Source organism: Pseudochaenichthys georgianus, chromosome 9 (genome assembly GCF_902827115.2).
Source record: "Pseudochaenichthys georgianus chromosome 9, fPseGeo1.2, whole genome shotgun sequence".
Lineage (NCBI taxonomy): Eukaryota > Metazoa > Chordata > Actinopteri > Perciformes > Channichthyidae > Pseudochaenichthys > Pseudochaenichthys georgianus.
Window position 1 is genome coordinate 22992069 of NC_047511.1, and position 27929 is coordinate 23019997.

The following is a 27929-nucleotide window of genomic DNA, read 5'->3' on the forward strand; positions in this document are numbered from 1 at the left end:
GTCCCACCACATGGCACCCAGACCCCACGCAGCATTCTCATCTGTTTGTCATTACTGGTGTCATTTTCTGGTTGCTAACGCCATTGTAAAACTTAATCACTGATGTTCCGCTGTAACGGTGGTAGACTCATCAGAACAGAGTGGGCGAGCTGACCAATCAGAGCACAGTGGGCTCACAGGGAGGGGGGGGCAGGAGCTCCAACAAGCCGTGTAGGACATAGAGTGAATACACATACTATACAGAGATGCTGTATGAGAAACCAATGTGAGTTTGGGAAATTGCACAATATAAATCTATTTTAGTAGACCTCAACAATGGAATTATGATCAGTAGGAATGGCCATGACATGGGACCTTTAAAACTAAAAAGGTGCCAGATTGTAAACACGCATCCCATGAGGATATAATATAGTGATGCAAGACCGCAACCAACAAATCCTACTCATCGTGCCTTTAAATGGCAACTATTTTAATCAATCAAAAAATTTGTTATTATTTTTTTCAAGTTGAAATGCCAAATATTATCTGGTTTACACTTCTCAGCTGTAAAATGTTCTGCTTTTCTTTGTCATGTGACATTCAACTGACTTTCCTGAAACTTGACGTATTCTTTGTGTTTTGGATTAAATCTTGGACTCCAGGAAAATGAGCTTGTGTTTTTTTTGACAATATAAATACAATTATTGAGGAAAAATCTCAATAAATGGTCGATTAATTTGGAAATGGAAACGATTATCTCCCTCTGATCCCTTCCTTTTTAATATCTATTGTCTACTTATCTCAGCTTCACATTACCTACCTTCTCTTCCTTCTTCCTTCCTCTCTGTGCTGTCCTCCTATTTTCCACATATTCTCACTTTTCCCTGGTTTTAACTAAGGATCTCCCGAACATTTAATATCCGCACAGCCAGTAATCTTTATTTAGTAAGGCCCTCAGCAACATGGCTAGATCGATCCTTAGAAAGATGTCATTAACATTTAATGAATTTTCTCGAATTTGACTCCTCCCTGTAATTACATTTCTTAATGGCTAAATTAACCAGCGGCCAACAGTTGCAGAGGGTCTCATAACACAGCCAGGAAGTTACACTGATGATGAGACTATAACAAGCATAGCACACACAGGATGTCTCTCTGTGGAAACTTTAGGTGATCTAACACCTTAAAGTGACAATTACAACAAAGTACTCTTTCATCCGTGGATGATGGATCATACCTATCACGTCCCCGTCTATCACTGCATGCCTCTCAGACAAAGTGGTTTTTTCCACATCTTCTTTTTTCCCCTAATTTTCTTTCATAAGCAGAGTTGTGCATAAGCTTTTTCTGACTATTTATTTGTGAACCATGCTAATCACATTCCCATCCCTCATGCTAACACTTAAGCCACCCTACACCATTTTGCAGAAGCTACACACTGTATTTAACATAATGTATTTAAGCCACACGTTAAAGAAATAAAATCCCCCTAGATGAAGAGTGACTTTTATCAACAGCCTCTTCCGAGCTCAACCCCCAATTCCCATTTTGATACGCTCTCTCCAAGGAGGAGGTGACAGCAGTGTGTGTTTGCAGATGTGCGAGTGCCTTTTCAATATGTGTTTATGCTTGTGTTTGAGGAGGGGGAAGAGCATTTCAGGGGGCTAACGTAGATGCTGCTGGTAGACTACACTCAACAGACACCCACACCACCCAGAGCCTCCTCCTTCTCCGTTTGGCGTGGCAATCATTAAAATGATTTATTTAACTATTGGCCCAAGGCTGAGAGATTAGTGTGACAGGCCTATTTTATAATTCATTCCCCCACCGCCAGGGGAAGTGCAATTCAGGCAGATGACACACTTAGAGAGAGAGCTCGGAGCCTCATAGCTCCTCCACGGATCAGAAAGAGAAAAAAAGCCCTAAACTGCCGACGGATGCACATCCCTCTCTTTCTACAGATTAAAAGGGAGGAGAGGATGTCTAGTCTGAAGTAGAGACGAGGAGAATGAAGAGGGGGCATTTATTTATCTTCAAATCCATATCAACCACTGACAGATAGATGGAGGGACTGGTGCAACGGCGGAGACTTTGTTTGGGAGGTTGTAAACTGGGTGTTGTCTGTGTGTGTGCCTGGAAACACACAGCCAAGCCTTTGGGAGCACATTCAGCACTACAGGGGTGCATACCAATCCAGATGCTTTATTTAAAAAAAAATCTGACACTGGACATCCAAAAAGGTTCGATAGAATCACAGTGGGGGTACAGCCACAGGGGGGAGAACTTTAAAATATATATTCTTCTAATTCTGTATGGACCTGACTGTTTCTATCTGGCAGCTCCAAGGTATAGGTGTATGAGAGCGAGAGAGATTCATTTCAATTCACCAAACTAGTGTGCTCTCCTGTTAGATAAAAATAAGGTGGATGTGAGGGTGCTCTGGATGAGAGTTACTTTGCTGCGGGCTCATCACATCTGTTTTAATTTAGTTTAAACGGCAGACTTGAGTAATGACAGTATGTCACTGTGATTGTTCTCTCTCTCTCTTGCATGTTTTGACTAGACTTTTTGAGCAATGAATCTGTGCCGACCACATTATGCTCTGGCATAGTCGGCTGAAAAATATCTGATCTTTCTTGACCATAAACAGGCCAGTTAATCCTTCTTTCTCTCTGTTCACACATGTCCTGCTTAGTGTGCACACTGAGGCATTTCTACAAAATCAAGGCTTTAAACCTCCAACTACCAGACCATCCAATTAGCGAAGCAAAGGTCAGGGCTAATCGATTATATTGCACAGGGAAAACACAAAGGAGCGGGAAGTTGGAACAAGAAGAAAAAGGAGATCTAATGGAACTAATAGATTTAGCATTATCATTGATACAGAAAGATTTTTAATTCTACTTTTCTGATTTTAATTCTTCGTCCTCTATGCTACACACCAAAGGGGCTAGATAAGGGGAAACACTATGAGGAGTGGAATTGAAAGACTGTGCTTAAATGTTTCATTACCTTCGTAACTGGAGGGAACGTCTATCAAAAAGAGGAACGAAATGAATTCAGTTAAACCATGAGTCATTAATAACCCGTCTTTACACATGTGGGAGGAGTTTTCATTTCCTTGAGAGGGTAAGATTGATTGACTAGATGAAGAGGTGTGGCTGAAGTTAAAGAGTTAGGGGAGATGAAATGCAGCTCCTGTCTTTTATTTGATTGCCTCTACAATATATGTGGAATACTTACCGTTCAGCGCCACAAAGGTGTCTGTAAGAAGAAGAAAAGAAATGAGGGGAAACGTGTTATTGCTTGCAGTAAAGTAAGCAGAGCTTATGCTTTAACATGATCACAAGCCATGACTTTTAAAGTAATTCAGAATCGACTGGCTGCTCGATATTCACATAACTTTAAGTTGATATAGCTATAGCTTCTTCAGGTAATGAACACTGGCTTCCCTTGACTAAACAGAATGATGAAATGGATGGGAAAATGCACTACCTTTATTTACTATAGGTAAACAGTCGAAATTTAGATGAAATGGAGAAAGATAAGTGATTGAAGGTCAATTTTTTTTAAAGTTCTCTTCTTCAAACTAAGCAACTGAGTATAAAATATACAACATATAACATTTGATACATCTAAACAGTTATAATGAACATGATCAAATATGCATTGTAGAGTAAAAGAGGCCTTTGTGACTTGTGAGGCTGACTTGTTCTGTGTTTCTAAATGAGCCCTGTGACTGCTCACAAGTCACATCCCTTCCCTGTGTGTCGCTGAATATTTGTGTTTTTACGTAGTAAATTGCAAGAAGGAATCCAGTCTTTGCCCAAGTGGACACAACACTCTATTGACAGGGGGACCAGAGAAACAGCGGGGTAAGGACAGAGGAGGGTGGGAGCAGAAAGGGACAGATGGATGGAAGAGGCTGAAAGAGAGGATTGTGAGAACAGGCACAGACGTGGGAGAAAAAGGTGACAGCAGCGAAGAAGGAAACGGAGGGCCGAGAGAAGAGGGAGACTGATTTAACAGGGAACAGAGGAATAGTAGGGGGTTTTAGAGAAGGGAAGGAAAGATAAGAGTGAAGAGGGCCTGCTTACTTTGGCAGTCTCCCAGGCCATCTGTGTTACCCTGCTCCACGTCCTGCTCAAAGGCTGATCTGCGGGGAACAGAGACATCATGGTCAGCAGTGGAAAACAGGCCAGGCCATGCAGGCTCACCACACCTAACAAAGTAACAAAGCTATAGGAAAGCTTACTTCAAAAACACCAAACACCACAGCGTATGCTTGCACACAGTGTAGGCTGTAGAAAGCCCTATACTGGAACAAAATCAAAGAACACCTAGCAGGTGCCCTGGAGGCCTAAAATCAGTGGTTAGAAAGAATGCTGGCAGGCTAGTAAATCCATAGCTGGCACAGGACTCTTCGCCAGAAGTGTTGATATAAATAGATTTATTTGACTGTAATAAAATAATGTAATAGTTCAACATTTTACATATGATAATATGAAGCTAACATCAGCAGCCAGTTAGCTTGACTTAGCACAACAACTGGAAACATGGGATATCCAGAATCTATTTTTTACTATCAAAACATTACATTTTGTTGGTTTGACTTTTACAAAAACCAGTGTAACAACAATTTGTCTTTTTTATGGTTATGTGCTAGACTATGTGGCTCTCAGCAGTTACCAGGCAACCAGCAGAGACCCCAGAAATGTACTGGTCCTGGCCAACAAATAGTCAGGTCCCGTAAAATTAAACAAGTGAGATATAACATATTAATGACTGTGCTGCTGGTGTTGATTTGTTAACATTGGACAGAGTCAGGCAAGCTGTTAACCCCTGTTTCAAGTTGCTATGCAAAGTTAAGCTAACCTTCTGCTCTTTCAAGCTTCAGATGTATGTATATATTCAATGTTCTGTACAGACATTACATTGGGATTGATCCTGGGAAGAAAGCAAATACGCAGATATCCCAAAATGTCAAACACTATCTTAAAACAAATATAGAAGAAACAAGCTAACCCGTTTATATAGAAAAATTCCTTTCGTCTATAAGTCTTTCCTCTGCTTCTCAGTATTTCACATCATAAAGGTATGTAGTAGAGATATGAGGCTAGAGTCTCAATCACATGGGCACAGACCAGGGCAGTGAGGGGTAACCAGGCTTGAGAGCCATCATATGACACAGAGGTAGAGCGTTTCGGAGATGTTATTTTCTGATGCAATCTGCACAGAGACCTGTTTTCTTCCTGAAAGACCACCAAGCAGGCAGTAAGGAGATCTGTGAAACAGAGCGGACCAACTGTCAACCAGGATCACAGTCACGCATGACAGCTTTTCACAGTCCTCCTCAACTCCCCCCTCGCTAGTCCTTCTCCTCCTCCTGTCCACCCGCCTCTCATCTTCCTCACCCTCCACTGGTCACAATTATAGCATGAAGAAGAATGATTTTCCAAAACAGCAGTGCCCACCCCTTATCCCATGATCAGAATTGGAAGTGTGCACCTGACAAGGACAGGAGATTTTAGGATGAAAATAACATGGAATGTCTGCTTTAATGTTCACAAATCAGAGTCACTTTTCAAGTATATTTACAAAATGTAATGCATTTATTTGCTATTAATCTTTTCCTCCAGTTTCAAAGACCATAAATTGGAACGGATATGGTATTTGCCCTGGTTGATAAGTCATTTCCCTACAAAAGCAACACCAATAACAGCCACACAAACAACAACACTGACAACACCAAAACACTGGCAACCTTGGGGTCATGGTTTTCATGGTCGATAATAACGTTACAACGGTGAGACTGTGTTAAGATGAAGACGACAAGGTCTAAATCCCATTGGTCTCGACTCGAGATGAATTAACAATGAGCAGTCACACTACGGATGCAGTGTCTGGGCACGACTTGGCACATGTGAAAGTGAATAGCATGATCCTCTGGTAAAGGGTTCAGGTCCCCTTGCGGCTGCATTATAGCAACAGAAGCGCAATGAGCTCAAGAGTGACACTACAGGCGGTTCAGCTCAGGGTTACGATCCCACTGCAACCGCGTGATGCATATTTAAATCTGATTCAAACTGCACCGTACATAACTGGAGGCAACGTGAAGCCACATTTTATATCATCTTGCATCAGATGTGATTATTATGTGAGATGTGTGGTTGCACTGAAGGGGCCTAGTTGCTGAAATGCAGGTCAGGCAAATTCTTATTAATTATTCATATCAGAAGTGTAAGGGAAACCGGGACCTAATATGCTGTACATACAGTGAGAAGTACCTATGCATAATGCTTCCTCAAAGCCGGCGATTCATTTTTAATAAAAAATGGAAGACCTGCATGCTCAGACTTCATTAATCATGGTTTCACCAAGAAGTAAGTCAGTATCTGTGTGCAGATTTAATCAATGTAAGACCCCACCTCTGATCCAGAGAAGAGTCAGGGCTGTGGCATTGGATTGAGCAATTCAGAAATATTTAATAATATGCTTATCTGTTGTCAGTTAAACACTAATGTAACAAGTTTACATAATGGCAACCATAAAGAATATAAAGCGATAACATGCAGGAACAGGGGGTAACTTGGGACCATATTGCAGGAGACCAAAGTGCAAGCTGTATATGGGCAGTAGGTATGAGCGGCATTACTTCACATGGGAAAGCTGGCACGCTTGCGCTGAGGCCAGATGGAAGAAGAAAGGAGGGGAGGCATGCAAGAGAGAAAGAAAATGCCAAAAGAAAGATACGAAAAGAGAGATGATAAAAATAGACATACAGACAAGGATGGGCAGGTAAGAAGATAGATACACTGAACAAAAATATAAACGCAACACTTTTGTTTTTGCTCCCATTTTTCATGAGATGAACTCAAAGATATAAAATATTTTCTATATACACAAAATAACCATTTCTCTCAAATATTGTTCACAAATCTGAAACAATCTGTGATAGTGAGCACTTCTCCTTTTCCGAGATAATCCATCCCACCTCACAGGTGTGGCATATCAAGATGCTGATTAGACAGCATGATTATTGCACAGGTGTGCCTTAGGCTGGCCACAATAAAAGGCCACTCTGAAACGTGCAGTTTTGCTTTATTGGGGGGGGTCTGGGGGGGTCCGAAAACCAGTCAGTATCTGGTGTGAGGGTTAGGGGTAGGGTTAGGGTTAGGATTAGGGTAATGTTGTGAATCGAGTGGCCTGTGTTCGTCGTCCATAACATACGCCTGCCCATACCATAACCCCACCACCACCATGGGCCACTCAATTCACAACATTACCCTAACCCTACCCCTCACACCAGATACTGACTGGTTTTCGGACCCCCCCAATAAAGCAAAACTGCACGTTTCAGAGTGGCCTTTTATTGTGGCTAGCCTAAGGCACACCTGTGCAATAATAATGCTGTCTAATCAGCATCTTGATATGCCACACCTGTGAGGTGGGATGGATTATCTCGGCAAAGGAGAAGTGCTCACTATCAAATGGATCTGGCCCTTCCTACATCCAGGACATGGTTAAACCGTACACCCCAGCGCGTGCACTACGCTCTGCATCAGCCAAACGACTCGCTGCACCCTCGCTGCGAGGGGGACCCAAGTTCCCATCAGCAAAAACATGTGGGTTTGCTATCCTGGCTCCAAAATGGTGGAATGAGCTCCCCATTGACATCAGGACAGCAGATAGCCTGCACATCTTCCGGCGCAGACTGAAAACTCATCTCTTTCGACTCCACCTCAAGCGATAGAATTACTAACAAAGAACTGCTAACAGAGTACTTATATACTAATAAAGGACTGGCTTATCTATAGCCAGTTGAGTAGCACTTGAAATACTTGGCTCTATGAAACCTGATGTACTTATATGATTCTGTTTTCTTCAAGGTTGTGTCTTCCTGGTCGAATGTACTTATTGTACGTCGCTTTGGATAAAAGCGTCAGCTAAATGCAATGTAATGTAATGTAATGTATCACAGATTTTTTCAGATTTGTGAACAATATTTGAGATAAATGGTTATTTTGTGTATATAGAAAATGTTTTATATCTTTGAGTTCATCTCATGAAAAATGGGAGCAAAAACAAAAGTGTTGCATTTATATTTTTGTTCAGTGTAGATTCCGGTAAAGTGGAAACATTGAAAGACAGACAAGGACACAGAAAGAGATGCTGCAACAGGCTTTTCATCTTAATGAGGAAGAGAAAAAAAAGAAGAAAGAAAGACTGAAGTTAAGATCGAGAACTTTCCTCCCTGCAGGGACCTGTTTGTACGAGCAAACCTTGTTATTTAACACAACAAAAACCTCTAACTCTTGTTCATCCGCCCTTCTGTCAAGCCTGGAAAAAGCTTTGAAAAGCTCACCATGGAACCTACCGGGCCTAATCCCCCGCTCTCTCACTCAGAAATATTGTACAGTAAAGGATGGAGGTCATTTGCCCTTTTAATACCTCTGTGTCGGCTTCAGCTCCAAAGTGGAACCTCAATCAGAACAACAACTGCAGATTTATGGAATAATAATAGGATAGCTCTACTTGTGTTTTTCGAGGACAAGCGTTGTTAGTACTTGTGGGTATGTGTGTATTTGGTGAATTGCCGTGCCAGACCAATCATTTTGCAGCAGCGGATCAAATATATAACGTCAAATAGCCACTGGAGCATTGGTACTTTTGTTATGACTTCATCTGTAAAATCTTTTTCCCCCCACAAAACTCCATATGCTGTTTGTTCAGAAGCATAATCTGGTTCTGTGTCATAACTTCAGCCACAAATGATAGTTACTGCGACCATACAGCGTTCCCCAGCCCTGAGTCGCCGACCCGAGCTTGGGGCAAACAACACTTTCCTTCCTTTCATCCTTCCAATAGCCCTTTCAGCTGAAGGAATTGCACTTACACACCATTAAATTAGAAAGATCACAGACATGACAAATCGAGAGGGGAATGCCACCAGACATGGCAGAGAAGGTAGGGTACTTGGAAAAACAAAGTGTCTTAGAAAGCACATGTGTGTCAGTCTTTTTAAATGGAAAATGTTACACCATGAATGCAGACAATTCAAAAAGGAACATTGACAGTGACAATATCTCAAATGGACTTAATTCCACATTTCAAAGTTATTACAGGTATAATAATGTTAAAAGGAGCTGCTGCTTCCTGAAGTACTTTTCTAAACTCTTGATAAAACCTCAATGTTGCTAAATATAGAAGCTCTGGTCTCCTGAATAAATTATTCAGCTTAATGTTGCAGCCAACAGTAAAGACTACAGAAACTTCGTTTTTGAGAAAGTCAATAGGGCAGCAAAATAGAATACAGCCCTCATTCATTTACAATATTTTAAATACATCAAAACACCTGTGACATAAATGGATAATAAACAATATTTTGATAATATAGCTATCTGAAATGTTACTTACTTGATGTTGCCGACAACCTGTTTGCAAGCTCCTTCTGACACCCAACCACAGTACGGATCTCTGGAGGCTATGCAAGACCTGAATGTGACAAACACACACATTAGCCCCTATGTTATTGTAATGTTGGAATAATGCTGTCAAAACAATTTTTCTTTTTGTGAATCAATGATTTCATGTGCAGGCGTCAAACGTACTTCTTGCATCTTCCATGTCTTTCACAGCGAGAGAGCGGCACTTTAACAACACAGGAGGAGAAAGCAACCCACAACGCGTGAATCTTGCTGTCTATCTGCATGCCAATGATTCGCTTGTCGTCCACACCATCTATACTGCACCTAGAAGAGAGAAACAAGAGGATACAACTAGATTAGTATATAGTCTCTCCTAAAACTATCTAGTTATTTATGGAGAAAGTCTTGTAAAACTAAAAGTTATTGAGGAGAAATGTGAGAGGCCATAAAAACGTCTTTTAATAGTTAATTTAAAGAGACAAAATGGGAAGATTAAGAGACACACTGCGAGGTCAGTGAGAACAAAGATAATGCTGGACTCAATAACACCGGGTCAGGAACAGAGTGGTAGATAAAAAGAGATAAAGAAAGGGGTGATACAGATACAGCAGATCAACAGACAGATGGACACTGTGAGCAGTCAGCAATGCACTTAACTGTAAAACCCACTCACACAAATGTCGCCCCCTCCACCGGGATTTTGCCATTCCTCTATGCCCGCTAGTCTTTCTTTGTCTACTCGCCCCCCTGGACCACACACTCTAATCCACCTGGGCGTGTCAAGCTTTCTATCCCTTCTCTCTATCCATTCCTCTCTCCATCCCGCCATACAGCTCCTGGGATTTAATCTGCCATTCGCAGTGCTCTAGTCCTGCATTAACGCTCTCAATTACGGTTTAGAGTCCATCTACACTGGGTAATGCACGACAATCGGGCAGGCAGGGAAGCAGGCGGGAAAAGTCACTTACAGTATGCGACTAAAGCCAGATGGCCAGCAGCCTACAAATGCTCAGCCACAGCCAAAGAGACAGAAACAGGGAAAGGAAGGATGAGCACCAAGGAGACTCAGCGATAGAAGAGAAGGCAGGGTCTGCCCTTCATCCCCTACATACGGCTGGTCACATGGCTCCAGTATGTTGGATAACAAACAGTGGTAACCTTGAAAGCCCTCCTGTAAAGTCCTCGCTCTCCTTCCCTTCTTCTTCTCGTCTGTTTAACACAATAACAAACTCTCCACTGTGCTTCTTTCCATCTCTCCGCCCCGGGCCTCCCTCTTCTGTTGGTGCTGCCATTCCTTACCCCTAATCAATTACCTCTTTATTAAATATTTGCTTTGGCAGGGTCATTCTGTGGCTGATTTTTCCTTATTCAATTCTACTCCAAATACACAACGATGCTTAACTAGCTAAACCCACAGTACCCTTCTAACACACACTCATGAACACATTCATAATGCCCCAACAGCCGTGTAATGTATTAGCTAGAGATCTCGGGCTGGCTCTGAAGACAAACACAGACCTCGGTGTGTGTGAGAGAGCGTGTGTGTGTTTCCTTTAATCAGCCAACATTTTGGAGGATCTGGGCTCGCTGAGGTTGGGAACCACAGCGCTACGTTATCCAGGGCCTTAGGGTCCATGTCTTTAATTTAGTAGCTGTGGTTGGGCAGAGTGTAACCTGATAAAAACTATTTTAAATGATAGAGTAGCCATCTGGCTGTCTGGCTTCACTGTATAGCTTGGGTCGGGGGAACTGACTGGTACTGATGGAGCTGGTGGGTTAGTGGGTTCTCTGTAGATGGTTGGAAACCAAATCACACACATGCCGTCTCTAGAACACATACTTCTGCAATAAATGACCTTCCTTTGTTTGTAGCAACTGTATCCACATGTTTCTTCCTGACACACACACACACACACACACACACACACACACACACACACACACACACACACACACACACACACACACACACACACACACACACACACACACACACACACACATACTTGTCAGGGTTGTAGACATTGAGCTCCTCCAGAAACAGGCTATCGTTCAGGATGCCGCTGTTCATGTTGGCCAGGAACTTGACAATGATGCCCTTCTCAGATCCCAGGAAGACTACTGTGTGGTTATTATAGGGACCCGCCTCATTGTCCACCACAATGCGAGTAAGACGATACCTGGAAAAGGAATATAAAGTGAAATAAGTTTATCAGTCAATTGGTCAGACAGTTTTCCCATCAGAGAACAGCGTTTCCGTCAGGAGGGCGTCTTGCCGTCATTTAAAAAAAAAAAATCAAGAGAAGAACGAGAGTTTTTAATCGCTTGAAATAACGAAAAGGAAAAAGGACAAGGACATCCTTCTGTTGGAGGGGTAAAGGAGTCTGGTGGGATTATCGCTGCCAGCATAGCGTGTTCCTGTGACGGAAAGTGTAGCTACTGCCGGCGAGCCTTGACGGGGGGTGCTAGTGGAGCACGTGCGTGAACTGCGAGCACTGGAGCCTCGCAGCGGCGAAACTGAGTCTCCGTGGTAAACTGTGGTAAAATTAAGAACCGTTTAGGAGCCGAAAAAGCCGGCTCTTCTTAGTGAGCAGAGCCAAATGAATTCCCATCACTAATACGTAAATAGATAGTATCTATAAGGGACGTCTCAATTCAAAATTCAAGTCACGTGACAAGACCCCCCCTCCCCCCCGCTCTCGGGGTGGACGCCCTCTCAGCCCTGGTCTGGCGGAAACACTGTCAGAGGAGCTACAGATGGTGATGAAAGACCTATGCACTCTACCTCAGCGAGATTTCTACTGGGTCACATTCAAAAACATGTGATTAAAATTGCATCAAAAAAAGAAATACTAGCAGCTAGAAAGATTAAGAAATAGAACAACAATACAATTGATTAACATAATTTAGCAAATAATAGTTTTGTTACGAATCAATCAATTGATGTGCCTTTAATCCTTCATGTCAGTCTAAGAAATAATAGGAGAAACAGAAGGAGACAATCTTTAAAATCTCAATAATGGATTGTTATGTAAACTCAATCACATTGCATCAGGGCATTTAAAAATAATACAACAACAGTTGTCAGCTATATTCTATTTTCTAATTGACAGCTGCTGATCACACAGTTTGGTCTAAGCACCAGGTGGATGAAACTCCATTTTCATTTCATTATCTCTATAAAAAAACATATCAGATAGCAGATTCAAGTTAGTAATCAGACACCTGTTTGGAGCTGAGCCATATTGTGCACGGGGGTGTTGTTTGTGATCAGATAACAAGAACATGTTTTAAGAAATATCTCTTGAGGCTATTTACCTTAACCATCTGATTTCATTGAATAACAAATGCCGTTATCTCTATCTCAATTAGTTTCAGGGCCATGAAAGACTTAATGTTATGGAAACGGTATATACCTGCACATTGGTGGGTTTTCAGCAAATGCTTGTTTTTGGGGATCAACCGATTAAGAGAGCCTATTGGTTAGTTATTTGATTTTGAAAGAAAACATGACACATCTTCTTATCCCATCTACCATTTCATTTTCTTTAATTATCTCTTTAAATGTTTCATATCACTGGCTTTATCCAATCAAAAATAACAGCGATCTAGAGGACTATTGTGGTTTTGATAACAGAAGCTCCAAGGACTGTGTCAATGGGATTTGATTCCAGCGAAATAATGCAATCTCAAGGACGAAGACATTCACTGTCTTTCCTATTCAGGATAATATAAATCTCAAGAGGGGGATTCATTGTGCCTAGCCAGCTGAGGTCTCTGCCTCAGCACAGCATGTCACAGGACAGAAAAGCCTTTTCAAATTTGCAGTAAAAGCTCTTGCAGGATATCGGGGGGTTCTCTCTAGGGTGAAACAAGGATCAAAGCCTATTACTGATTTTGTTTCCAGTTGACTTCAGCTCAAGAATGGTCTTACAGTACGACAGGACTGTGACATATGTCATAAAAGTCCTAACTCCTCTTCCAACCCTGTATGCCTTCATAAGGTTTTTTAGCTTATGCTTCTAACTAGTGCTTCCGACTTGCGTGAAAGGCTCTGCTCATCATGATGTCATTTAGCATCAAATTAAGTATGATTGCCGATTATGTAAAGACAGAAACAATGCGTCATTTATAACATGGTTTTTATGATATAGTGCACTAACGAACAGAGAGTTTTTGGGATAACCTTGATGAAAGCTGTTCCTATTCTGACTAAGGCAGCGCAGTATGTAGGTCAGACCTCAGCAAAGTAGCAGCTAGATGTGATACCATGCAAATTATTTGTAAAACCTATGAAGAAGTCTTTATGTAGCTCATCTTTTAAGGGATGTTAACACCACTGGGGCCTGTCAAAGGCATAGCAAGCAGTCCTGACCCTAAACCTTCAGTAGCTACAATTCAGAACCAGGACCAATTTAACGCTGGATTCTTTTACGTTTTACCAAATGCTCTGTCAGCTAGTTTTGCCTTGCCGATGGAATGGCAGTGTGCTGTCGTATTCCCACAGAGGCTGGCTGAAATGTCTCTGTGTAGTGTAGCAAAAAGCCAGACAGACCTTTGTGATCAAACAGCATCAGCCACAGTGCACTGGCTTTTGGGAAAGGGGCTCAACTCCAGAAACTCAGGAGAAAAGTCAACCACAGAACAAAAAAGAAATCTCTTTGAAATATCCTCTGAGGATTCAAACAGGCAATTTGTTAAAAAGACTGAACATTGAAATTGTCTTTAAAATAAGTGCTTTTATTAAACATTTAAAAACATAACTAAGAATTGATATAGTTTACTCCGTTTTGATCACATCACTATGCGGCCAACTTGGGAGAGAGATAGTAACATGAAGATCAGTGTTTCTTCCACTCCAGCGAAAATAGGTCAGCGGCTGGTTAATGGTGGAGTATCACAGTGTTTTAATGAGCTTGACTCTCAAAGCAGCACTTCACGTAATTATTGTCCTGGGTTGAATAGGCTCATAGACCTCTGATGACAATGATCTTTGGAGTGTGTAACACTTACCGGACCATGGTCTTAAGGAACCAGGGCCTGTTGGCAATTGAGGGCACAGCCTCGTCCATCAGAGGATGCTGTTTGATGAAGTTGAGTGTGTCATCGGGGAACTCATTGGATACCTTGTACCTCTCCATGGATGGAATGCCTGCACAATTGCCGGGCCTGAAAATGAAGAGGAGAAAGGAGAAAGTTATGAGAAGGAGGGAAGTTGGATAAAGGGAAAGATAAAAAACGCTACATTGACTCTGGGGGAAGTCTTTCACAGCCAGAGCTCCAATAGGAGAGTTTACATTCCTTGGAATCAAGAGAGTGCACTTAAAATAACTAAACTTTCATGCCAAGGGGCTTTGGTCAGAGAAGAAGACACAAGATGTCTTCTTTCTCTGGAAAAGGACACAAGATGTCTTCTTTCCAGGGGCGGACTGGGACTACAAATCAGCCCGGGACTCTCGACCGGCCCACTTCGGTACCGCCGGCCCACGCGGTGCCGCAAGTAAATACCGCTAGTAAATTGTCGACGACGACGACGACGGGGGGGGGTGTGCTAGTGACTTACCGCAGAGGTAGACATTAAGGGTAAAATTGACTTGTATTATCACCGGCCCCACCATTGTAACCACTGGCCCGGAGCATTCGTCCAAAAACAAATCGACTAATAATGAAGAAAATTAACACATTTGTTGCAATAGTAATTTATGCACTAACTACATTACTACTTGTACTACAACATTTGAATCATCAGTTCTTCCTCATTTTCCTCAATTGTTCATATTTGGTTTATTAAAATAATGATATTGTGGTCATTGTTAAAAAATGTCTGCTATTATTATGAGATTATTATTTGTATAATGCACTTTCTGCCTTCCTGTCATTAGGAGTTAGACATGTAATGGCTATAGATTAGATCCTTCATTATCCTAAACTGCTGGGACATTTCGCCAATACCTTTATATTGTCTACTCTTCACTTACTTGTCAGCATAGGTCGGCATTGATGTACAGAGCCGACAGAAGACCTTGTTTATATTGGCCTCATGTGCAGCCAGTGACGCATCCTAAAACCAGGAAGTAAGCTGCTGGTTCCCTCCACAAGGGTTTTGGAAAATAGCTGGAAATAAGGTCTGTGGAAAACAAACCTGTTTGATAAATGCACGTTTTGTTCAGCCGGATAATCTCCACATGTCAACCCTACTTTTATAATTTTCGAATCATAAATCTAATCGATAGATTATAAAAGGGTTTTAGGACGCGTCACTGCACCACTAGAAGCCAACTCCATCGATCAAGCTGAAACTTTCTCTCCCCCTTCTTCTCATGATCCCTGTCACTCTCCTTTAACTCCTCCGGTGACTTTCTTTTATTTGAAGATTGTTTTTTGTCCGGCGCTTGGCCGGTTACCGCTGGTATTAAAAACATTTTGGCGAAATAGTGAAGGAGCACGCTGCCGCTCACGGGAGCCTGCTCGCTCTGCACTCCGCAGCAAACAGCTGTTTGCTTTTCACCCAACAACGACAACCGACTCACGGAACACTATGTTGTAGCGTTGATAAACGAAACAATTTAACTAAATTGCTAGTCAAAATACCAATACCACAGGACAATATTTTTAGTGGCCCGAGCGGGCAAGTGGAAAGTACGTTATGCTGGCCCGGGGTGTCTAAATAGTGCTTCCCGGCCAGCGGGCCATTTAATATCGAGCCCTGCCGGTTACCGGGCGGCCCACATCGTCCGACCGGCCCACTTCAGTACCGGCCCATCGGGATTCGTCCCGAACGTCCCGATGGCCAGTCCGCCCCTGCTTCTTTCTCTGGAAAAGGATACAAGATGTCTTCTTTCTCTGGACTCAGCAAAGCACGAAGGCATCTATCTTTCTGATCCTTTTATAGGGAGTTGGTGAGTTGCTTGTTAAAGAGAAGCTGCTTTTGATAGCATATTCCCTTTGCAGGCATCTCACCTCTGAGGTCTTGTAAAAAACCCTTTACTGGGTAGTCTGTGATACGCTGCCACACCACATAATCCACACCAGGTCCTAGAAATATTAGCCAGCTGGCCACTGAATGTCTGATCCTGTCAACATGTAAGAACCCAAGTTACCCTAAACAATATATGTGTATACTCAAGAGAACGGTATATTCATCATATCAGTATTCTGTTTTTAAAGTTGTTTTGTGAATAAAAGGAATAAAGCGGCCATTCTGAGCATGCCTAAGAAAATGTGGCTTGATTTAGTTTAAAAACCTGCTAAACATATTAAGTGCATTAACTAAATTATGTGCATGCTCTTTTCTTCCAAAAAAATATTTAACATCCCCCTTGACATATAAATTGTGTGGAATCAATGCACTTAACCTCCAAATTGTTATCGTTAAATTAAGGGCCTGCATTTGCAGAACCATTTTTCACGGTGAAAAAAAACCGCAGTAAAACTCAGTGCTCTTACATTTTTCTTTGATGTAGCATTTTGTCAGCGGACATATGGAGAGCAGAATAGTAACAGACATCTATTTAATTCAAAAATCTGCAAATGATTCAGTATGAGACTCTAACACATGGAAGAACAGTCTGCTGCGGGGCCAGACCTAGGTGGCATTGTTACACCCCTCCGTCTGTTTGCCTGCAGATAAAAGGTCTGATTGCAACAGAGTATGAGAAATAAATCAATCGCATCAATCTCTGCAGAGAAAACGGCGGATATATTGGATCTTTGCAGCGGCTGACCTTGTTGAACATAAACAGGTAATTACATGCTAATTGAGGGAACTCGCACATAAACACTAATGAATGCACAGAGTACAGCATAGGCTCTCTTCTGGTGAGGAACCAACTCCTCAGCCATATGGGAACACACACACACACACACACACACACACACACACACACACACACACACACACACACACACACACACACACACACACACACACACACACACAGGGTACTAACAATTATCGTGCCCCAGATCTTTGTGGTAAATCTGTTTTTTTCTCTTCTAGAGGAGAGTAGAGCCGCTCTTAGGGTGCTAATTAGCGGGCAATAGATGGGAGATTGATCAGGCTAGTGCATTTGTGGAATTAGCCAACCATCTGTAAAATGATCTCATGCTTCATTTGTTGATACGAAGCGCTTCTTTGATTCAGCTGCGTGTGGGGGAGAGGTGAGGTAATTGGTTCGGGGGTGCAACTGGTAAAAGAGGTGATAACTGTGCATACAGTATGTGGGTGTGACGCAATGTGACTTACAATGTGCAATCCCTTGGTGAAAAAAGTAGGGGCGTATAGAAAAATGACGAAACGGGAGTTTGAAATGTGTTATCATCAACACATAGTAATTCAACAAGTCTAATGCATTAAGGTTGCCGTGTGTGTGGGTGTGTGTGTGTGTGTGTGTGTGTGTGTGTGTGTGTGTGTGTGTGTGTGTGTGTGTGTGTGTGTGTGTGTGTGTGTGTGTGTGTGTGTGTGTGTGTGTGTGTGTGTGTGTGTGTGTGTGTGTGTGGACTAGCATTACTATACTTGTGGGGACCTAAATCTGTTTACATAGTCACGTGTGGGGACTGGCTTCCCTTATGGGGACAAATTGGAGGTCCCCATGAGGGGGATCATTAATTTTAGGGTGAAGACTTGGTTAGGTTTAGGATTAGGGTAAGGTTAAGGGTAAGGGTTAGGGTTAGGCATGTGTTGGTTATGGTTAAGGTTAGGATAAGTCTCCAGGAAATGCATGTAAGTCAATGTAATGTCCCCTGAAGTGATGTATACATGGTATGTGTGTGTGTGTGTGTGTGTGTGTGTGTGTGTGTGTGTGTGTGTGTGTGTGTGTGTGTGTGTGTGTGTGTGTGTGTGTGTGTGTGTGTGTGTGTGTGTGTGTGTGTGTGTGTGTGTGTGTGTGTGTGTGTGTGTGTGTGTGTGTGTGTAGGTGGCTGCATGTGTGTGAGAGCCAAGAGTGAGAAGAGAGGAAGAGTGAGACTGAATATACTGTATGTGTGCAAATATGTTCAATTCTATGTGTGCTATGTGTGTGTGAGAGTGTGTGCTGTGGGTAATTAACTTCTGTTGTACCTTGGCTTGGGAACCTTGTCTTCAGGAAAAGGCGTCCAGGTGGAGTCTGAGGATTTCTGCTCTTTGAAACGCCCTGTGAAGGTGTTGGCCACATCAGCCATGTCATAGGCGCACACCGCAGAGCCTGGAATACTGCCACGACACACAGGAATAAAATTAAACTCACATAAACAATCCTCTCAAGTGAACATATCAAAGAAACACCTTGCCAAATTTCGACTATCACCTAATAGCAGAAACATGGATTTACAATTCTTTTTAGAGGGTTTAAATCCCTCGAGGATGGCTCATTTGAGCTGTTGTAGGTGATACAGGCCAGTTTGTAATGTTGCCCAGGCTTAGGAAAGAAATACCCTCCATTTAATAAAATAGCATTGGTTACTTTTTATATTTCTAGTAGCGAATAATGGTTCTACTGTATTGATTACCGTATGAATGCTCTTATGTCAGTGGTTATGTTGAACTTTTGCATTTCTATGAGTGTCAGTGTCTGCGCTGCCAAGCCTAAATGAGGACACACATTCCATCATCCCTCCAAGACTCCAACCCTCCAAGACTGGGTTTCCCCAAAAGCCTCAAGGCATTAAAGTTCATCACAAGTCCACTGTTGGGCAAGAAATATAGACAGATTATCTTATTATTGCCTTTCAATTAAGGGGAAAAACACCCATCTTGTGATAGAAGCGGAGCCACTGGCTTATTTCCATCTGTTTGGATTCAATGCATAACAGATTGCTGAGTCACTTTTCTATTTTTCATGCATCTGCTCTCATAAATGAGAATTGAAACTAGGAATTGTTTATTCTTTATTCTCATAATAGAGAAATCTCTCTCAGCTGGCTGGATTTTCTAGCTGTTAAGTCATTGGTTAAAATGATGTAGACATCAGGGAGACAAATTACACAAGGGCAGTATTATAGAGAGCAAGGTCAGAGTGGTTAATTCTTGGCTAAGCTACCAAATTACAGTAAATACCCAAAGTTAGACAATCCTACGTCTGTTTATATGGAGCTGCTAACAGCAGATAGATGGTAGCGAGCCAGCCAGTGAGCAAGTGAGAGGGTCAGACAGCAACACAGCAAACTAGACAATTAAATGACAAACCCTGAGTGCTTCCTATAGTCTGAATGTTCTCCCTCCAATTTCACCCCCTGACTATGAAATAGAAAATTAATGCCAGGATCTAAACCGGCGCTTATAGACATTTTCAGCAGCTTTGCTTCATTGGGTTTAATGTCCATTAACCATGCTCAATTGCATTGTCACAAGCAATTGTCTTATCTGCTCAGAAGCAGCCATAAAATGGAAAATTACAATATGTGGGAGCTATCAGCAAAGCTATGGCTTTGTGGTAATTTTCAATTTAGATAACAACTACCCCTTTCTATGAATATGAAAGCAGCTCTGAATATGAATTTTAAAAGGGAAAATAAGATGAAAAACCTGCATGTCAAAAGGGCAGCACAGCTGTTTTGACAGAAGATGTATGATGTTGACCCAGTAGTCTCAGGACTGACATGTTGCTGAGAGGCACGGCAGGGCATTAGCAAAGGTCACACTGTCATAATGATGATAAATTCAAGGCATTCTAAAAGCATTTCAAAGCACGAAAGATAATCGTATTAATTAATGGAAAGTGAAAAACAGTTGTTGACACGTGAAGTAATTTAAGACAAGGGAAAAGCTTAATAAAAAATATGTGAAAAAGTAGTGTCCGCTCACATCTTTGTAGATTTATCAATACCTTATTATGTTTTTTGTACCTGTTGTAAGGTGTAGAGAAGGTTGCCATGACGATGTCCCTCCCGTTGATGCGGATGACTTCTGTCACAGCCTGCAGGATGTTGAAGTAGAAATGGGAATCACCGGGGATCGAGCAGTTCATGCGAGACTTGAGAAATGAGGTCCACTGCTTCTCCAGGACACGGGGCGAGCCGCCTTTGTCGTTCTTACAGACCCTGGCTACACGAGGAAACACCACCTGATGTAGACACACAAAGTAAAAACGTTATATTTTAAAAGCTCTGGGTTATGTAGCAACAGTCATCTGCGTCACATCTTCAGTCTCTTGTAATAACTGTTACGAATTGGATTCATGATACTTTTTCACAATTATTCCATGCATTTTTCATTTCATGTCAAAGCCTGGAGCCTATTACAAACCATGCAATTATCCACCAGCATTGTGTTATGCTAGTGCGGGCTGTAAGCCTCAAGCAGAGTTACAAAGTGGACTACAGAGATCTGGTGAGCTCACTGCTGTAGAACTCCATACCACCAGATATGTTACATGTTCAAACAAAAAAAAGTTGCCTAAAATTATATTCCTTGAGGTAAACTATTAAAAAGGGATTTACTTTTTCTTATGCAGTTGTAATACCCAAGACCAACCAACAGACTTTAATGGATAAAAGAGGAGTGCCCGTTGAAAGCATTCCCTTTTTTTCTTTTACACTTGTTTGTATTGGATTCCTTTTCTGCATCTAAATAGCCTATTATAGTTTTATTTTATGGGTTACAAGCTAAACATACACTCACACACACACACACACACACACACACACACACACACACACACACACACACACACACACACACACACACACACACACACACACATTTAATTCCCAGCAGAACACACTATTGTGCCTCTTTAGTCGTCAACACTCAGTGTCTTAATCCAACATTTTATCACTTTATAGCAAATTAAAGACACAGAAGAGTAAATTAGTGTGTTTGATATGCTGTTAAAGAGTCAGCACCTGGCAACAGAAAATGTAAAAGTATACAGCTTCAAATAGGAGCTATGCTGTAATTACATCTTTGCTGTATGATCACAGTCAGTATTGTAATTAGTGTATGTCACACTATACTTAACAGCAATAAATCTAACCCTGACCTGAAATTGTGCTGTAAAGTAAACAGCGAATAAGAGCGAACATGCATTTAAACCAGATCTCTGCACACGGCTGCAGACCACATATAAACACACCCTCACCCATGCAACCAATGCATAAATGTTCCAGAAAAGCACATATTCATTCAATCACGCTGTCAAAGACACACGCTTACATGGGCCTGTTCACTGTGAGATTATAGAGCGTTGAGATACCAGAACAAGTTTTACACAAAGCAGGCGAGACTGTCAAGCTGAATGTGGAATAGTTTCAGCTTTACATATACCAGTTCATGTTCTCACACACACACAACGCACAAATAAACAGATCACACACACATACTTCAACCAAGGCTTGCTAATTTCATTACTTGTTAATGTAATTGCATATTTGTCCTTCTGCGTTTTCCTAATAACAATCTAACATAAAAAATTAAGCAAACACTAACCTGCCATAGAAGATAGATCAATTTGCCATAAAGCACAAACGGCTGCTTACAATGTCAGGGAAGGCCAATTTACTTAATAATAATGGAGAGATATCACTCACTAAATGTTAAATTGCTCTCTGCACCATCAGTTCTACAACCACACGCATAATTATACTGACATAGCTTTCAAAACACCCAGCAGATTGAGAGGCCTGATCTGTATGCATGCTCTGTATAACACATGCCTGTCACTTCTGGCAGTGAATCCATTATTTCCGTGTTTCTCGTTACCTCTGCTCTGTTCTTGTCCTCTCTCTTTTTCACCCTCTCTTGTGTGGTTCCATAATTTTTTTCAAAAGAATACATATTGAGTAATTCATTTCCATCGCGGATTTTCTCATACCTGGTATCCAATTAAACTCTCTCAGGGCATCCAAACTGCATTGAGAAAATGAATAGAAACATTTCACTGTAACTGTTACACCTGAGGAAAAGCCAGTTTTTTCCTCAACCTTACCTCTTCTGATCTGTCTCATTTCTCACAGACTCTTGGGTCGAGTTCCTCTTGGGAAACTTTGAGACGTTAGGTCAAATGGGAGCTGCGCCCAACGGACGCGGATGTGCAATTTAAGCGTTATTTTTAGACTTCAAAATAGGATCTGCCGACATCCACAGATTTTTCTCTGTAGATCTATTTTAGGTCCTGCATCCTGACCAGTGCTTATCTGAAATCTGTATCTGAAAAATGTTTGGCCACCTTTCAGCTCCTGAAAGCATTCTTCCACTTATGTGATACACCCATATCCTGTTAGTTTCCTCAGGCACTTCCTGATTCTCTCGGTAAATAGGAAGTCACCTCTGATTACATTTCAAACAATAGCTGAAGAATAGTGCCTGTGCTTACCTTTCCCATTGTGTTGTATTCCATAGCAATTTCCCGGTAGAAGAAGTAGATGAAGTCCCCGTAATCGACTGCCTGGATAAAGTAAGGCTCTGCAGGGGGGGAAATATATAAATTAAATGTGTGACAAAGAGACGTCGTCACCGTGACAAACCAGTTCTGACACCATATTTCACAGTAAACAGGCAGAATATCTGTCATGCAGAAAAGCACCAACTGTGAGCCTTGAGTGCCTCTCTCTATCATCCATCATATCAGATCATCAATTTGCATGCAAGAAAAGAGGGATCTCTATTGAGTTTTGACAGGCTGGACTTGTGCTTGTTTCTCCCCAGGGCAGAGCAATTTCCTGGCTACATCAACCACTGCAGGCTGTCAAAATGACAGTGTCAAACAGAGCGAGCACAATTAGCATAAGCGCTCCAGCTCTTCATACCTAGATTCATACACCGAGACACACAAATCATAAATCACACCACATGGTCAGGCATTCATCTCAAAACAAAAGTCTGTTTTCTAGCTTGTCATTCAGCTTGTTGCTATCCAAACCGAGAGACTTTGTTTATGTGTCCCTTACTCACCTTTCAGCCATTTGGAGTCGTGTTTGACAGTGCGCAGAGTCGGACTGTCTCCCAGGCTACGATAGATGACCGAATCGATCGCTAGGAAGTCAGTTACGGTGGCCGAGTACAGCCTGCCATCTGGAGAGGGAACACAAAGAGCGATAAGAGGCAAAGATATAGAGGGCAGAAGAATGAAGTGAGAATGAAAGAGGAAGCTATAAAGAAAGAGGATAAAGGGGTAGAGAGGTAAGTTTAGTGAAAAGAAAAACACATAAAGCCACTTAAAGAATCTTGCTCACTGTGGCTGGATACACAAACACATTTCAGATGGCTTAGACCTAGAAAATGGATGAATCATACAAACCGAAGAGACTCTCTGATGGACAAGGACGAGGCTGTACACACTCTTAAACATCTTACAAACACACTTCAAAAGCACACACAAACACTGAAGCCTTGCATTCACAAATAGTCTCAGAGTCCCACAGAAACCCACAGTTATAGGCACGTATGTACACACACATGCTCCACAAACACAATCCACGACCAGCATGACCTCAGCCTGCCTTGGCTATAACCACAGTGGAAACTTAAACTACATAATTGAAAGGATAGCAGTCAGAGGAACCCTCTTGATTACTCAGTGCTTCCAGCTCCTTCCAAGCAGCTCTGCTACACATTAACTGGTCAAGCTAGGCGTTCACTTTCCTCCTAGGCTTTAAACAGGCAGGGACAGCTCATCAATACGGCCATAAATCGGTTCACAGCAAATACGAATGGGACTGAATGTCTTTAGCAGCCTGCGTTGAATCAGAGGAATCTCACCACACCAACAGAAAGCTGATTCATTCTTGTCCCATCCGTTTGGGACTTATTTTAGATATTGTGCATTTGAAAAGAAAGTTAACAAAAGAGAAAAGGTGTAGTAAAAGCAGGAGAAGGATGTTTCTGTATTTGCTGTTACCAGAGTACTACTAACATGTTTCCAAAAGGTTCAAAAAAGCTTTGAATTCTTGATGCAGATCAAATGTGGTCTCCAGGTCCTTGATTTGCTCTAGTGCATGAAACTTGGTTTGCCTTCCATACTTGACATGTTGTCAGGGTTTTGCCGTTAGAATAAACCACAGGGTATTAAAAACAATATTTAATACAACCACAACTAATCCCCTTGACTCAACTTTCCCATCTAGCTCTAACATGTTCCAATGTTTAATAAATGCAGAAAGGAGAAACATTAGATTCATGTTTTTGCCTCATGGCAGGCAGTAAGTAGAACTACTATCATAAATACTACGTCTATTTTCACCTCATGGAAACTCTCACGTTCAACGACAGGAAAGGACTTCAAAAAGACATTGTAAAACATAATCAAGTACTTCAAAGTCTCCCAGATAAGTTCATTGTTAATTTGACATGTGCGATTTAATCTTACCTGCAAAGAGGGCGACATTGGCATGCTTGGCGTCATATGGGCAGCGTGCCATCCCACTGATCTCCTCTCCCAGGGCCTCCAGGGTGTCCAGCTAGGGTCACAAAAGAGGTGAAAGGTCAACAACAGGTCAAGACAATGTAGTGTTGTCAAACAAAACAATGGACTTGGAATACAACTTAGACAGGAAAGGTTGGTTCCCAGATGAAGGGGAAAGGATCTAAAGGAGGAATGTGTCCGTCTATCTCTGACCTTAGCTAAAAACCGTTGGTGTTTTTCTGAGAGCTGTCAGAGCAGCGCATCTGGGAGTAGGAAACTGTCACTAAGTGAGATTAACAAAAACTGACATTTTCCAGAGCAAAATGTTCCACAGTATGGGTGGATGTGGATTTGCTTTTCTCCTGCCATCCTTTGGTCTTCAACTGTACAGGAATGAAAACATATTTTTAAAAACCCTCAAGATAGATCTTTAAACTTATATACTGCTGTGCTTTCCCCTGCCCCCATTTCTTAAGTTTGTGCTTTTGCTGTGAAGACGAAGTAAATGGGCAGAGTAAAGGTGGGTGAGCACATGGCCCTGCGTGGGGAACGTGAGAATGTTTTACTAAACCACAGTAGTTTTCAAATAGTATATTGTACGGCGGTCATTATTTTATCATTTGCAGCCTCAACTTTGGCTTTTGCTTGGAGCTTTTTCTTTGGCAAGTCTTGTTTCTATATTTTCGAGGGGTTTAGTGTCCACACCTACACAATGTACAAAGTCTGTTTTTAGCACTTAGAGTGCAGTTTCTCCAAATATACAGCTAATTGTGGTATTCAGTCACTAACTACTCATGAGCTATTTTGAGGCCTTGTCCTTTGTTTAGGAAGCGCTTCTGGAGCAGTTTAGGTCTTAGTGGGATGATCTTTGTGAATTGGAATTTAAACAAGATTTTCTTGTTTTGCGCCCAGTTTTGGTACAGTGCTATTCCAGGGCATGGCAGCAGATCAGATGTGGGTGAAAGGTCAGTATCATCCCACCATGGTTTGGCTTGTTGTCCCCAGCTTGCCTTAGGACACACTCTTACCCCGTCTAAAGGCCAGAGAGGCATACAAAAGCCACAAAGAGAGACAGAGAGAAGAAAAGCCTCACTGAACTGGCCAGAGGCTGAGGTCACGGAAGATTACTGAACACACTGTTTACCTACTCAGTTTACAACACATGGCCATTTTTCTTCGATATATCTGTCTCTATCTCTCTCATACTTGACTTCCCTGCTTCCTCACTTTTCCCTCTCTCCTGACAAAGACGAGCGAAGCTTGCCAAGGCTGCAAACTGCTTACGCTGCCCTTTCTGGTTTCTAAACAGGTCATTTTGTTTTCTATTCCTGTCTCGGCGGAAACGGTTATCATCTGCCCACTAAAAAGGTCACACACACTCCAGCGCAATGCTGGAAAAGCCAGAGAAATTGTTGAGGCTGATTTGGCAGAGAAAATTACAAGTGACCTTTTACAACAAACACAGAACCACCAGCAACAGCACATTTCTCCATTTCTCATTCCTTCTGTTACTCGAGAAATCATAGGAGGATAATACATGGAGGCACGCTGGTTTAATGATGTATATAGTCATTAGACAGAGGAGACTGTAGTTATAGATTAGCTTGTGTAAATCATAATGGACATGGAGGCTGAAGGTCAGGTGCGTCCAGTGAATCAGAGCGTCTAGGTGTACGGAGCACTGGGGGAACTGGGTTTAGCTTGAATCGTCAGCAGCTTCTGTATCAGCTACCTAACACAAACAGTCCCTCCTCTTCTGACACATCAAAACCACACACTCGCATATCTCTCACGCTACTACCCCCACCCCTCTGTCTCCTAAGTTGATTTCACCGAGGCAGTGACCTCTGTCTACTGGGCTTGGCTGGCTGTCACCAATCTATTCCTGCCTTTTGAACAGAGGAAGCTACTCCCAGCCATGCCGCAGATAAACACAAACTCTGTCTCCTGTCAACCCGCCAAACAACAGCCAAGTGCATGGTGTTAGCCTTGTCAGAAGCAATATCAAATATTTTAAAAATGGGCAATAGCAACCCATAAATCTGCCAAGGTAAAACACAACATTTTTAACATTAACATAAATAAATGTTTTAACAGCCAGATAGGATTATTTAACCTTGTTTACCAGGCAAACCTTATTAGGCTGTCAACTCTACTGGCTCCAGAAAAGAAAGAAGTGCTTCAGCTTTGTAGAAGCACAACTCAAAGTAATGGGAAATGAACTGTAGTACTGTCACACTCTATCAGCACTGCCTTTAAAACACACTATTCTGTGGGGATCTATTGTAGCTTAGCAGACAAATGTACGGTAACCTTGGCTCGGGGTGCTGTGTATCTAGATGAATTAATTACTACAACAACAACTCAATAGTGTTTTCCATAGGCTATATGCTAATTAATTAGACAAACATAATGTAGTTCCAAAACATGCCCGTCAGGAGAGTAATAATTGGTTCAGCATCAGCTTCTTCGCTCAGGGTGAGGGACACATTCTGCTTTTTTGTGGGCTTTATTTATCATTGCTGAAGGTTTTGTGAAAACTCACTCTGGACACATTTAGTGTAGACTGAGCCAGTGTCCCACTTAATAATTGTTAACTCAAATCTGTTTCCTTGTTATTCTCAGGGGTAAGGATGGTAAAATGCAAAAAGCTAAATGCATAACATTTGTTTGTGTCAGAAAGGGCAGCCACTGAAAGTTAAAGAAAATCTTGATTTAAAGAAAAACATTTGTGGCGTGTTGATAGATTTCAGATTGCTATCCTACAGTTTGCTGTATTGAATCCCCAGACATTGATTTTATGCAACCCATATTTCCACCTGCACAACTTTCTCCCTCGATAAAGGTCAAGTGCACAAGTTCACACCTGGGCCAGGAGTGGATGTGAAATCCAAATGAGTGCACATCTCCCTGGGAGATTAATACTCAACCTGTTTCTGAGCCTTTGGAAGATGAACCATTTCCTGACTACTTTTTCACGAGAGCAATGAAGTGTAGTCTTTGCAGCTGTCAAAATAAATACCTTATTTTAAGTCCTACATTTATTTGACCCTCAACTTCTCAATTATTGTTAACTATTTTAACTATATTGGAGAACACACATTGTACAAACATGACAATAAATGTATTAACCAATGAATGACCTTTTACACTTTATTTTAATGTCATTCTTTACAATAGTATATACATCTTCTGAAATAGCTTT

The 27929-nt window shown here is 41.8% G+C and overlaps 1 protein-coding gene across 3 annotated transcripts in view; it reads right to left on the reverse strand.

Moving 5' to 3' along the window:
- Positions 1-27929, reverse strand: part of sema6a (sema domain, transmembrane domain (TM), and cytoplasmic domain, (semaphorin) 6A) — a 110307-nt gene that overhangs the window by 18139 nt on the left and 64239 nt on the right. For all 3 annotated transcript variants that reach the window (XM_034090903.2, XM_034090901.2, XM_071204362.1), the window contains 11 exons: positions 24689-24779; positions 23275-23394; positions 22697-22785; positions 20229-20446; positions 18466-18597; positions 14421-14576; positions 11414-11587; positions 9591-9731; positions 9397-9474; positions 4077-4135; positions 3223-3243 (listed from right to left, as the gene is read on the reverse strand). In XM_034090903.2, coding sequence (XP_033946794.1) covers positions 3223-3243; positions 4077-4135; positions 9397-9474; positions 9591-9731; positions 11414-11587; positions 14421-14576; positions 18466-18597; positions 20229-20446; positions 22697-22785; positions 23275-23394; positions 24689-24779 — 1279 coding nt within the window. The remainder of the gene's footprint in view (positions 1-3222; positions 3244-4076; positions 4136-9396; positions 9475-9590; positions 9732-11413; positions 11588-14420; positions 14577-18465; positions 18598-20228; positions 20447-22696; positions 22786-23274; positions 23395-24688; positions 24780-27929) is intronic.